This window comes from Nipponia nippon, unplaced genomic scaffold (assembly GCF_047370975.1).
Source record: "Nipponia nippon isolate SJK-2023a ecotype South Korea unplaced genomic scaffold, ASM4737097v1 scaffold_1, whole genome shotgun sequence".
Classification (NCBI taxonomy): domain Eukaryota; kingdom Metazoa; phylum Chordata; class Aves; order Pelecaniformes; family Threskiornithidae; genus Nipponia; species Nipponia nippon.
Genome location: NW_028262290.1, coordinates 58646186 through 58660990, shown reverse-complemented (window position 1 = coordinate 58660990; position 14805 = coordinate 58646186). Strand labels below are relative to the sequence as shown.

The window sequence follows — 14805 nt, the reverse complement described above, 5'->3', positions numbered from 1 at the left end:
GCTCTTATTTTATCCAAACCGACTTTGCTTCTCTCTGATGATGATATATGTTCATTCCATTGCAATAGGTGATATTTCAAATGTCTATTTTTGCCCTATCTGTGTGGTAAATTTCTTCTGGATATTTATGTTTCTACATGTTTTATTGTAGGAGGAATTCAAAACATTTCAGTTACATCTTAAAATTGCTCCAGATGAAGGAGAAAGCCTTCATCAAACGAAGAATGGTCTGACTGACAGGTCAGCTTCAGAATAAAGCCAAGCCTGAGAAATAACAATCCAGAATCTTCCCACGACCAGAAGAAATGAGCACTGAGAGACCTTCCAACCTAATCAAACACACAGGGCAGACAAGCATTCCTTCCCTCGAAAATATAAGTGATTTCTCCTTAAATATCACTGACTGCACCCAGGTCGTGGTGCCAGAGGAAGTTTTTTTCACTGTTGCTGCTGCTGGAATACTGGAAAATCTGCTTGTCCTTATTGCTGTCATTAGAAATAAGAATTTGCACTTGCCCATGTACTTCTTCATTTGCAGTTTAGCTATTTCAGACATGCTAGGTAGCTTGTACAAAACACTGGAGAACATCTTTATCATCTTGTGCAAAATGGGGTACCTAACACACCGTGGGGACTTTGAGAAAAAGCTGGATGATGCCATGGATTCCATGTTCATTCTGTCTTTACTGGGGTCGATTTTCAGCTTGTTAGCTATTGCAGCAGACAGATACATCACTATCTTCTATGCTTTGCGGTACCATAACATCATGACAGTAAGAAGGGCCTTAGTCATCTTGGCAATCATTTGGACGTTCTGTGCTGGCAGTAGCATTGCCATTGCCCTCTTCTCCTATGAAGCAGCAACAGTCATTCCCTTTACCATCCTGTTTCCTTTAATGATGTTTTTTATACTGTGCCTCTATGTCCACATGTTCCTCCTGGCTCGATCTCATGCTAAAAAGATCGCCTCACTGCCAACCAGCACAGTCCATCAGAGAACTAACATGAAAGGAGCCATTACGCTGACCATTTTCCTTGGAGTTTTCCTTTGCTGTTGGGCTCCCTTTGTTCTTCACATCCTCTTAGCAAGGTTTTGCCCACATAACCCTTACTGCGCCTGCTACATGTCCATTTTCCATGTGAATGGGACGCTCATAATGTGCAATGCGATCATCGACCCTATGATTTTTGCATTCCGAAGCCCAGAATTACGGAGCACATTTAAGAAGATGTTCTGCTATGCCAGGTCAAACTGGAACTGGTAAACACTTCATGAAAAATGAAGATTATAGAAGCACACCTATGGGGTGCTGTGCAACATCAGTTTGCAGAGTTAAAAATACTAACAATTATGCCCAAAGTAATACTATGCTTGTAGGATACTGCCAGTGATTTTCAGAGGGCTACCAAAGAATGCATAAAAACTAAGCATGCACACAAATCTTTGTCAACCAGACCTCCAGAAATATTACTGAGGAAGTTAATTCTGCTGACAATTTTCACGCAAGTAAAAAAATGTCTTAACTGTCTTTTGTTATTTCAGAAAAATCCAGATATAAATCTTCTGCAGCAAGTATTGCATTACCCCAGAGATGAGTTTATGCCAACTCATTTTGTATCAGTAATTTCAATTTAAGGTGTATATTACTTTAAAATGCTATTGTTTAAATCACAATGAAATAAACATTTGTTTCTAAACTGCACATTTATATAAAAGTCTATGATAAAGCAGAAAATACAGACATGTAATTGGATTTTGCTGGAAAGGTGAATTCATGACTGTTCTTTAACACCTAGTCTCCTTAAAATCATGTAATTAGTGTTCTCTAAGTTTCAAAAATAACTTCTGGAGTATGAGTCCAAGAGAAGAAGATATTTTGGTTTAAAAGTTATTTTTAGTGACTGAAGAGTTTTTTCCAACATAAAGTTGTTGTGGCAGCAAAGAAAGGTTTGAATTTAAAACTCCAAATCTGTATCTGGACTAGCAAAGGGAATTGCTAAGCTTGCCAGATCCATTGGAAGTCCCTGGGCCAGTTTGCTTTAATAAAATAATAAGCTTCGCAGACAGTAAAAGAACTTTGATTAAGCCATGACTTTCTAAACATGTCACAACAAAGAACTGAAAAAATAAAATACCAGAGAGAAAATTCAAAGGCCTCCAAGGAAGTCAGTCACCTGGATAAGGAATCAGCTAGCCAGTCTGGAAGGGTGCTACAAAGCAGTTCGTAATTTACAAAATCCTAGTGATAAAATTTTTAATTGTACCTGCCAAAATAACACAAAACTCACAAAGCTTTAAGGCAGAATAGTTTTCAACAGCAAAAAATCCTGAAGCAGTCCAGAGCATATGGTGAGGAATTAACCTCACAATAACTCAGTGGAGTTATTTAGCTGTGCCAGAGACAGAATATTTAGTAAGAGACAGCCATGAACTGAGCAAGCCAAGGCACAGCTAGAAGAACAAGGAGAGGAAAAGATAAAATCTGTTATAATTCACAGATAAACAGAAAAATTTACTCTGATGGAACACTAAAAAAACCAGGAATTTCAAGATATACGGAATATGGACCAAACCATACATATTCAGGTGGACTTAGGCTTACAGGTAAAGATATAAGAAAGGGACAATAAACCTGAAAGCTTCTATAGAACTAAGCAAATAAAATATCTTAAATGAGAAAAGAGATACTAAAATGAAATTTTTTCAAACCTATACATTTATTTCAAAAAAGATTTATCTATAAATCGCAAGTTTAGAAGGGAGTTCAGAGATAATCACACATTTTATTAAAACGAGAATTTTTTCGTTCCCATCAAAAGCAGAACAAACATAAAGCTGCACAGCAAGAAATGACTGTTAGACCTGGAAAAAAAAAAAAAAAGAAAAAAATTATGCAATATTAAAGACAAGGCAAAACAAAAGACCTACAGTACCATAATACCCTGTGCACACAGTTGATGAGCTTCAAAATGATAAAAAATATTTGACAGAAAATTGTGATGTAGGCAACCCTTATGTTAAGTCTGCAACACATGAAATATCTACTAAATGCACCTTACATCAAAACTGTTTTCCATCCGCTTCCCTAAAACAGACATAGTTAAGAGAGCTAAGTAGCCTCCATGTTAGAAGTCACTGCACTTTGTACGGAAGTCCACTCTAACTCTACCGATGCAAGGTCTCTGTGTTCAGACTGAGATCTCCAAGTGTAAATTTTAATAAATTATGTACAATAAAAAATTAGCCTATGACTTCTAAACATGGAGAATTAATCAATAAAGAACATACATTTAGCACTGCAAAAAGGAACATTCAAGACAGACTCATGTCAAAATCCAAAACTGAGTAATAAAATATACCATTGAAATTCTGTATAAAGTCCTTTGCAAACAACTGCTCATCTTGTGGAGACACTGGCAGTTTCAGCTAGGAAAGGGACAAATGTGAGAGCCCAGGATGGGGGCAGACATGGCCATGGCTACAGCAGGCCCCAGATGGGGCCACCATCTACTGCTTTCTTCTGCCACACCAACATGTGGCAGCTCAGAGTAGTCCTCAGACAGGGTTGGCTTGGCCTGGAGGAAATAGGACAACTTGGACCTGGCTGCCTTCAGACCTCATCTAACTGCCCCCACCTACCCACGAGTCGCAGGATCTGGCTGTCACCTATCTTCCTCGCGGCATCCCCAGGCCCAGGGGAGAGAGGAGGGTGAGCCATTGCTCATCGGCCCTAGGAGCCAGAGCCTAGCTCTCATCCCTGCATCACCAGCGCTTTGCTTTGCCACAAGGACCTGGGCTCCTACCTCGCCACAAAGCCTGGCCTCTAGGACATTCCAAGGGGATAGCTGCCTGAGGCAAGGAGGTCGGATGAGGCACTATGCCCACCCTTATCCCAGACCTCCAGCCTGCCTTACAGGTTCATTACTGCTCTGCCTATGCTGCAATCTCAGAACATGGCTGGGAGTGGTGGCACTCTCCTGCCATGGTCCCAGACCCACAGTAGGAGCCCTCAGACAGCCTGTGTGGGGCACAAACTGCTCACCAAGTAGCTGGGCTCACTCTCTCCTTTTCATTACCCATGTTTCAGCTTCACCCTCGACCTAAGACCCTAAGGACACCTACGATAAGAACCTAAGACACAAAATCAGCCCTACAGCACACCTTTGATCCCCTTCCTCTTGGCCCCACTTCAAGGGCAGAGCAAACTGTCCTCCAGTAACCCAGCAGCTGTCCACTCCTTCCCAGGCTGCCCCGCTGTCTTTCTCAGCACCGTCCCCAAGCCTCCAGCCACCGTTTACCTGCAAAACACAGAGCAGCCAGGGTTATGTAGGTTATGGCCCAGTGAGATTTTTTTTTCCATCCAGCTTGTTAAGACAAGGAGTCAACACTTAGGCAGCAAATTTTCGGCAGGTTTTACCCCACGTCGTTCTCTTTGACTTGAACATATTTCTGCAGTTCCTGAATTTGGATCTCAGATTGCCATGAGATCCAAGCACTGCCAGGAAGTGGTTCCTACCTAATGTTACCAGGAATTAACTGTGTATGCTTTGCAGCTTACCTGGTCTCATCTGTGGATACAGTCAGAACAACATCCCAAAAGCATTTGTTCCTGTCATGGTGCCTGAGCAACAATTAAACTTATGGCTTGAGGTTATGTCTTTAAACTGGTGATAGAAACTTGGAGGCTGTTACTGTTAGACTGTGTGTCTAATATCCAAACAGCCAGCAAGGCGGGGTAAAAGCTGCTGCATAAGGGGATCTAAGACAAAGCACACAGAGAGAAGGATTGTAAATTACGATAACTGCCTGTTGTTCTTCATTTTTAATGGGTTCAGGACAAGAGAACTTGCCATGTTCTCTATGTAAATTTGTAAAAAATGCAGATCCTATGCATTTGCAATATAGCTGAAATCTGCAGCAGAATATTAGATCTCAAGCTGAGCCTAAGAGTTGTATAAAGGAGTCAATATAAAATTCAAAAGACACATATAAAAAAAATTTTTTTCTTCAGTGTGCACTAGTTATGATTAAATGGAACATTCTTTTGAAAATATTTCATTTCAGGGGAGGCAGAGACAGGAAGAGCACAAAATATTCTTGAATAAAAAAGCTTCTAGGAAAATTTTCATTTTTAAGTCTGCCAGCATTTGTTGCATGTCAGCAGATGGGTAAATCTCCATATGTTATCTCCTAATTGGCTGCAAATTTGGCTTGCATTTTAGCTGTTGTGCAGTTTCCAAGCAAATAAGTTTTTCCATTTCACATAGTAGTGTCTGTATATTTCCCTGTGTTGCTCTTTGAACAGAATTTTTAAGTCATGATTTGTGAAGCCTCCATTATACTGTACCGAAGTCACTCTTGAAACTCTACTCCGATATATTAATGTATAACAGTGAACACTTTTCACAGATTTTGGGACTTTCCTTCATCTGCCCAGCCTTAAATGACAAGTGTTTGGGGGACAGAACCGTACCTTAACATTGGGAGAAATAAGTTAATCTCAGATCCTACCAGAAGCTAATAAGCCTGGAAGGAAAATCCAGTCCCTTGAAAATAACAGGCAACACTACAATCAATGTTTGATTTGGAAGGGCCCACAGAACTTCACACGCCTGTGGCGACAAAACATTTCCTAGTCACTTACTGCAAAACCAAAGAAGAAAAGCTCCTGGGTTTTTTGCTATCTGAACTGAACTTCAAGTTCAGGAACAAAGTGAACAAATCTGATAAAGGCACCCAGGGGGATTAATTCTACTGAAGCAGTCGGTGTGCCAGTGAGAGACAGACTTGCATAGCAGTTTTATTTTGTTCACAAAATAGCAAGACAAATATAGTTTATTTGTGACAAAATATAGTTTAGAGTTTATTTATGTGAGAAAAATCTTGTTTCCATGAATCATGGTCCCGGGCAAGACTTTCAGAAAAATAGGTGTCTTGGACTCCTATTAGCTGGACAAAATTTCAGTTTTTCAAACAATATTCAAGTAATTGGAAAAAGAAGTTTGACATGAAGTGCAGAGCACCGTCAAAGGCAAGCAATACTTATTTAGAGTATTTGTTTATAATAGGAGTTGAGGCAAATGTTAGCCTTCTCTGTTTAAAAATCTCAAGCAAGATACTTCATATAGAGTCAGCTAAAATTACAGGCAAGGAAAACAATAAAAGGATCTTAAAGTATCTATTTCTCGTGAGACCTAGTACTGCTTGTAACAGTCCTGAATTGCCATTATGTTCACAACCTTATTGATTTGGTTGATTTTTTGGATTTGTTTTAGCCTTGGAGGCTTGGAACTTTCAGTACTTTTTTCAGTACTAAACGTCTACGTTTCAAGCCAATACTTTTTTCAAAATATCTTTTTGAGTCAGATTTGAACTAAACTCTTCAAATGATACATTTATTCAAACAGAATCTATTCCCCAAGTAGGAACAGGGTCTGGTTTTTAATTCTCTCACGGTAATTACAGCAGATAGCCATCTCTGAAGATATTATGTGTTCATCATTCGATAGCGCTTTGATACCGCTTTGTCTGAAGTGTCACTTTTACAGAAGACACAATGCTGTTGTGAGCTTCTGATTCAAAGAGGATGACTTACAGTACAATTCTGGAGAAATGAGTGTGACCATTTAAGAAAACTTTTCATGTCCACTTGAAAGCAGTTTTCTTATGTCTGCAAATCTGCTCAAATTACTGCTATAACACAAAGATCATATTTTGGAACTGTCACACATAGTCTAATGAGTGACCATTAGCTATTAAGTAATTCTGGATAACCCAGCTGGAGTACAAATGCCTAATGAGTAATTAAGATTATTTATTGCTTTCCATATTTTTTTACATTAAGAGCATGAGATGGGTTTGTTACTCCACATTCCGTGTATCACAACTTCAGTCCTTCAACAGTTACACCTAACACTGTTGCCTGCTCCATCTTCCAAAGGTCATACACTCCCCTTTTTTTTTCTCCTGAGTTCCAGCCAAAGCTCTCTGTTCAGCCAGGCCGGTCTTCTTCCCCGCCAGCTCGTCTTTCGGCACATGGGGGTGGCCTGCTCCTGTGCCTTTAAGGTTTCCTTTTTGAATAACGTCCAGCCTTCCTGGACCCCTCTGCCCTTCAGGACTGCCTCCCAAGGGACTCTGCCAACCAGGCCTCTAAACAGGCCGAAGCCTGCCCTCCGGAACTCCAAGGTGGCAGTTCTGCTGACCTGCCTCCTTACTTCTCTGGGAATCAAAAACTCGAAAAGGTTATATACATAAGTATATGTACATATAAATAAAATAAAGGTTATATATAGAAAGGTTATATACAGAAAGGTTTCCAGAACAAAAAGGCAGACTGCACTGCATGCAGCTTTACAGGCCAACAACGCGTTACAGTGTCATGGCCCTGAGGCACTGCCAGTCCTGACTGTCGCCGCCCACACCCGGGGCTCCCCCACTCTGCTCATAGCTCAGGGCCCCATGTCAGTCCCCCAAAGCCGCCAGCGCCTGCCTCAGTAACACTTCAGCAGGGCTGGTCTCCGGCTCCCCACAGCCCTGCCCTGCCCAGCCATGGGCCCTGCCGAGCCAGGCCCACTCCCAGGCCCAAGTCCTGGCCCAGCCTCAGACCGTCCCCAGGGAGCTGCCTGATGCCTGGGGCTGGGGCTGCCCCGGGGCTGGTGCTGCCCTGCTCCTGGATGGGGCGGTGGGATGAGTCCTGGCTGCCAGGCCCTGCCCTGATGGACCCCAGAGGAGCCCCATGGCCACTGGCCCCTGCAGTGCCCTGACTTTAAGCTGTTAGTTGCGAACAGGCAGTTAAGAGTCAGTTTCACAGAATCTGAATCTATACAGGAGCCTCTGTGGCATAGCGTGAGAGCATTCAGCTCTGCACGGAGCCTCGGTGTCAGCATAACACTGTGTAGTTTAATACAGTCTCTAAAGCCAGCAAGAAATATCTTCAGCCCCTCTAAAATCCTATCACGTAAGTTATTCTCCTAATTGTCCCTTCCTGACAATTTAAATTTGGTCTCAGTATTTGGTCACATTGAAAGTCTAGAGTAGATGTCTTCCAATTCAAAACTAGCTTCCCAGTCCCAGGAATTCCTGCAGCTGCTCACTTTTAAAATTAATTTATATTATCCACCATGCTAAATATGCATTTGAGCTTTCACTTGAATTTTACAGAATGATCTACAGAGTCTGCTTCGCTGATGTACCATTTCAGTCTTACAGTCTACAGTCTTACGTTTTCATTTACTTGAGAAATGAAACCACAGCCAAGCAATTTGGGTAATCACATCATCTGGTGTGACAGGTAAATCTGTCTTAACTGCCAGTCTGTGCAATGAGGAAAAAAGGAAGACAGAAAAAAGCGCTTCAGCCCAGCACGGAGTGGTCCATGTCAGAGGGCAAGCCGAGAGGAACTGATGGAGGCCTCAGGTCTCTCGTCTGCGCTTAGATTCCTCTCAGATCACAGCAGAGCCTTTGAAAGAGGGGGGAATTTGGACAAAAAGCAGCTGCTGGCTCCTGGATGAGCAGGCAGATGAAAGAAGCACAGCCTTGCAAGTGAGAGCTGGCTGGTTAATAAGGGGTTTGAGACTGGTAGCGTTTCCCATTAGAGGAGCTGGCACTAGGGGTTGTTAGAAGTCTGGGAACAGGCCCAAGGAAAAGGGTCACGGAACAATAATCATTTTTTAAAATAATGGTGTTAAATGAACTAAATCAATTGTTCAGCCTTTTTCTATACATAGGGGTCTTTACTGAAGGCTTTGTCTAGGTGGCTCAGGAGTATCAGGGGCATGAGAAAGCTCATCAGGCAGAGGGGTTCCCGGGCTCCCAGGCTGGAAATGTTGCCAGCAAAGCCAGGATCAGGCTAGGAGGGAAGAGGGCAGTGCTGAGACCTGGATGGGAAGGAAGAAGTAATTTCTAGGATTGGGGAGGACAGCATGGAAGTAACCAGAACAAAGAAAGAAAGGTGTGGAGAAGACATACTCATCTTGCACTGCTGGACAGAAGTGTGCAGACCTGAGAGAGAAGCGGAAATGAAGAAAGTAACATTCAGGGTCAAACAAAGCAAAGGAATGTCAAGAGATGAGTGAAAGGAGCAGAGATGTCCAGAACAGGGCTTTTGTCCTTGATTTGCAGTAACAACCAATAATTGCTTTTTTTTTTTTTTTTCTAAACTGCATTTTGTATTCAGTATTGATGTATTGAGTGCAGGTGCCCAGGTGCTGGCAGCAGAGGAGCTGCAGGGTGGCCTTTGTGAGGAGAAGCCGGGGCTGCCCCATGCCAGACACAGCCGGTTCCAACCAGCTCCAACAGACCCACCACAGGGCACAGCTGAGCCCCTCAGCCAAGATGGTGGCACCTCTACGAAAACATGCTTAAGAAAGAGTAAAAATGCTGCACAGCAGCTGTGAGAAAAGAGTGACGAAAAATGTGAGGGAAACAGCCCTGCAGACACCGAGGTGAGATGATAAGAGATATGGTGCTTAGAGACATGGTTTAGTGGTGGACTCGGCAGTGCTAGGTTAACGGTTGGACTTGATGATGTTAAAGGTCTCTTCCAACCTAAAAGATTCTATGATTCTCTGAGGAGGTGCTACAGGCACTGGAGCAGAGACTCCCCTGCAGCCTGTGGAGAAGACCCTGGTGAAGCAGGTATTTCCCTGCAGCCCTTGGACATGATCATGCTGGAGCAGCTATTCACACTGCAGCCCATGGAGGACCCCACGCTGGAGTGGGTGGATATTTCCTGAAGGGCTGCAGCCCATGTGGAGAGCCCATGCTGGAGCAGAAAAAAAGTACGATGAGGAAGGAGCAGCAGAGAGGAACTGCTATGGACTGACCACAACCCCTATTCTCCATCCCACCGCGGGAGAGAGGAGGGCATAGAGGAGTCACGAATGAAGCAATGAAGTTGAGCCTGGGAGGAAGGGGAGGGTGGGGTGGAAGGTCTTTTTAGTTTTGTCTTTGTTTCTCACCATCCTACTCTGTTTTAATCGGCAATAAATTAATTTTCCCCAGGTCAAGTCTGTTTTGCCTGTGACAGTAACTGTTAGCAATCTACCTGTCTGTATCTTGCCCCCAAGCTTTTTTCATCTTATTTTCTCCCCCTGTCCTGTTGAGGAGGGGAAGTGAGAGAGCAGCTGGGTGGGCGTCTGGCAGCCAGCCAAGGTCAACCCACCACAACTGATTAAGCCTACAAATAAGGATTAACAATATTAGCCTAGAAATTAGATGCAGTAGGACTGCAAGGATGGGCAAACCACAGATGAAGGAAATGGCTTGCAGTACACTAGTTTAGTGAACTTCACCAGCTTTCTTAGAGATCCCAACCTGAAGCATCCTTTGTGCTCTTATACTGACAGGAAAATCCTGACTGAGACTAACCGACAAATAAACCACAGACAATAATGTTAAACTGGGTTCTGTGCATAAGCCTTGGATGTCCACTTACCTCAAAGCACTGGGATAAACTAAAAAATCTCCTCTTGTTTCAGCTGATGAGAGTAAACTTTGCAGGTGTACATGGCTTTGTGTGCTGAGTACTATCTGCCAGCTTTCTGCCATCACATGGTGAAAACTGGGTGAAAACTCCTCTGTTAGAAGGCAATCTGAATTAAAGAGAGGGATGATAATAAAATGACTTTAGAGGTTGGCACTGTTGCCTTGATAGTGCCAAATGAAGTCTGAACACTCAAGAATATTTTATATTGAAAATGCAGAGCAGTAGCTTTTTATAACAGAATAATCCATGACAGCTGCTCAGGAGTGTTCTCAAAATCGTCTAGGTATTTACTGTTTATTTAACTGTTGTTTAAGCTCGAACCCTGTAATCTTTTTTGGAACCAGTGTCAGTCTTGGCATGTCAAAGGCAAGATTTTCTGACAATACTCAAGCGAGACATAGAGAGGAGGCAGAACTGACATAGCCTGTGAAGCATTTATTTCTGTTTGACATATTAGTGCCAGAGCTACAATACCACGTGGCAAAAAGAGCACTTGCCTCAGAAATCCCAGTGAATAGGTGGCTAATAGAGAAAAATTATCTTGCGCACCATCAGCCATTACTGCTGCCAAGGAGGAGGGACATCAGTGGTGGCAGCAGCTGGAAGGAGTGCCTGGTGCCTGGAAGGAACAGCGAAGCTGTGGCTATCTGATTCACCCAGATCTCTTGCTGTGGCTCTTCTTGATGTCATGCCACAAAGGAACTGAAATATTCGTACGTACCTTCACAGACATACAGACATACTTTTTTTATATTGCTTTCTTCATAAAGGTTCTTTCAACTCAGTCACACAGGCTTTCAGTCTCAGTCCTGCATCCATTTGATTTAGTGACGAAAGAAGCCTTAAAGTGCATTTTCTGTGTTATCTCTTTGGATATGTGTAAATAAAGTAATACCGTATCTCACAGAAGGAATTCAAAACAGGTCCTGAAGAATCTATAATGTGAACAGGGGTTATGTTTGTGCTTCATGGCTTAATCATTAATTTGTTTTTTATTTTCTTCCCCATACCTTTCAAAAAGTTCAGTTTCTTCGTTAAATCATTGTCATAAAATTGTCTGCCGTGATCCTGGTCGCTGTTAATGTATCATGTCTAGGTATCAGTCATATTAGAGTCAGATTAAGTGTGGTGATACTGGTATTTCAAAAATAACCTGATAATTTAAAATTCAAAACATATTGCACATTCATTTGAAATTCAGATGTTGAGGTTTCAAAAAATATTTCATGCATTATATCTGCAAAATGCTTTATATCCATTCCATAACTAAGTACCTTACAGTATACTTTCCTCAGCTGATTGTCCTCCCAGCAACTAAGTCATGATCATAAAAATTAGCTTAAATGACTAAAATTACCTAACATAATATCTGTACTAACATTCAGTAGTCTATTCAAATGTTTGCCTTCTTATATTTGTAACAGAAAATGTGAATAAAAGGCAGTACTCTGAAAAAAAGAATTTAGGACCAAATAAAACAAAGGACTTTGGTGGAATTTGGTGCCTAAAACAGGAACACCTACAGCTGTTTCTGTTTTCTTTGCAAGGAAATACACACTCAGTGACACAAGCAAGCCCCAGGAAATGGGATACCAAGATTTACGTTCTTAGAGAGCATTCAAAACCCCATCTATAGCCTTTCTAAAGCAACTGGTGGGCCACAGGCATTTATGTAGGTAGAAGAATTTCCAGTTGCTCTTCCTTGAAGATGTTGCTACTGTTGAAACTGTGCAGTGAAGAAACCAGCATTCACTGGAGTGGGAGACGAGAGAGACTTGTGGGTCAGAAGCATCCCTGTGGGTCAAGGAGCTCTGTGACTCAGGTCCTCCTCTTTGCACTGCTGACGTACTTCACTTCAGCAAAAATATAATAAAGTGATTCCCCAGGAAGTCTGAACTAGAAGTCCCTCAGGCAATAGAGAGACCAGAACCCAGCCTCACGTACTTCTGGAGGGGTGGTTTAAACATTAGTCTATTGCATGAAGCTCACAGTCTTACAACCAAGACAATGGCAGCATTTTACAAGAACGGTATCTAGTACACAGCTCTCTCAAAAAGGAAGGGTGTGATCACCTGCTCTTAAAAGAGACAGTCATGTGGTTCCATACCCCACAAGATTATTTGAGTCCCCTACCTCCTCACTTTGTTCAATATTTCTGACCCTGTCTTTAGACACCTGCTTGTATCCCCACTCAGTCTGGAGAACCTTAGACTTAAGCAGCGTTCTGGATTGCTCTCTTGGCACCACCAAAACTGACAAGATCCTCAGAACTAGAACAGTTTAACTCAGCTCTCCAGACTGTCTTCTTTCCTATGTGCACAAGGAGAAAATGGTAACAATTTAGATCCATTCACAACATGCTCTGTGCAAAATCAGAGCTCAGTAGCAGCTGTTTGGCCTATACAAACTCTGGAGCATGAACCATCCAGAAAAAAGTATGAAAAAGGTACTGCATAGCCCTAGTTCCCAACTGCAAGCTCACCTGCAAAGCAAATCTCTGAAAAGTGAAAGCAATCCTGCTTCCTCATGATTACAAGAAAGATCTGCTTTTAAACCAGTCAGAAAGCATCTTATTTTTGTTAAGAGACACTCTGTATTACACTAGGCCTATAACAGGTAATTTATCTCCTAAAGAAGACAAATAAACTTAAGTTTACTAAATTGTCTCATATTGCCTGCAGTTAGCTTTGTAAAAGCCCAGACTTTCAGATTGAGGGTTTGGAAAATGTTCTTCTGAAAGAATGTGATAGGATGAGAGGGGAAACAAAAGGTCTTCTGAATTAAGTAAGTCCGCTCTCCCAGCCCTTCTGGCTATACTGATGACAAAGCCTCCCCCACAAGGAATATGCCTTACCAACTGGCAATGTTGTGAAACAAATGCCTAGAATAAGGTCAGAAATAACATTTGGCAGTTCAGAAATGCATCTGTTCTGTTAACGATACTTTCATATCCGTATTTTTGGGTTGCAGATAAAGCTATATGGAAATGAAAGTGTCTTTACATCAGCTTAATCCTTCTCATACTAATTTCAAGCTGAGGCACACTTTTTTGTGTGTCTCTTCAACAAATATCTTTGCTCGGGTCTGCTTAGTAAGTCCTGGAAAGGCATACTTGGCTGGTTTGTGCACCTGACCAGTTACCAACTTCTCCACAACAGACTGCAAGGCAGATTGTCTTGCCTGTGAGTTTAGGTGCCCAGAGCACAGCTTCATTAGTACAAGACAGCAGGATAGCGGTGGGGAGAAGAGGCCTTTCCCACAAAAGAGAAATCTGATGTTTGCTCGCACCTGCAGCACGCTGGGTGACAGTCCCCCCAGGTTCTGAAAGTGGATGCGGGTAGGAGAGGCCACGCTGTCCAAAGTGCACAAACCTCTGCAGCCAAGCGTGGCAGCTGCTGGCAGGTAGGCAGCCACAGTTACAGGGTAGGTGACACAGAGCGAAGAAGCTGCCAGCAAATGTAACCTTAAGAGAAAGAAAAGGCAAAGAAACTAACTGCTTCATTTTAGTAGTCCTTTCTAGCAACAGTAGAAATAGTGTGATAATTATCAAGAGAAAAATGTCAAGCACCACTGTGCCCAAGACACTGTGGGTTGTGAAAGAGTTGCTTGGCACAACATTCAAGCAATAAGAAATGAGAAAGGACTAAAGATAGAATGTTGGGAATTAAATTTAAAACAGTATATAATTCAGTAGTGGTAAAAAAGGAATTTAATTCTAACATTTCTGCTTAAAGCCTAGCAATCTGTGAATTACCTGAAGTGCACACTGAATTTTGAGATATTTGGCTTTTGAAGGATATTCTAGTATATATTGTAGCCTGCATTTTCTGTAATCCCTTTTATCCATCAACACCAGAGACATTTTGCTGCCCTTTAAAAAACACTTTTTCAAAAATCATAGAATGCACTTTCAAGACTTATCCTTTGCTGTTAAATCTTCACACATTTTCTCATGACCGACTGACCACCTTTTTCAACCAGTTGTATGATGAAGCCTTAGTATTACTCTCCTAGACTAGTTACCTCAGGGTGTTTTCTTTAAATAACAAAACTCAAGTTTATTGCAATAATATTAGCTAGGGGGAAGGTCCTCTGATTAAGTAATAAGCACATTGAAAAGTGGGGAGGACATATTTTGACCATGTGGAGGAAACATTCTTGTAACAGGGGTAGAAGATCCCTCATGCTTTCCTCCGTAACAGCCGAGGTGGGTCAGCCTAATAGTAGTGTCTGAGCCCCATTACAGGGAATATCTACAAAACATTTCATCCCACCCTCACCGTTGTAGCTGAAGGACCCCAGGAACTATGAACTCTGT

General features: G+C 42.2%; 1 protein-coding gene across 1 annotated transcript; it reads left to right on the top strand.

Annotated features, from left to right (window-relative positions):
- Positions 1-256: 256 nt before the first annotated feature.
- MC2R (melanocortin 2 receptor) lies at positions 257-1265 on the top strand. Its single transcript, XM_009470695.2, has one exon. It carries the CDS (start codon positions 306-308, stop codon positions 1263-1265), a length of 960 nt encoding a protein of 319 aa, XP_009468970.2. The 5' UTR covers positions 257-305.
- The last annotated feature ends 13540 nt before the right edge of the window (positions 1266-14805 follow it).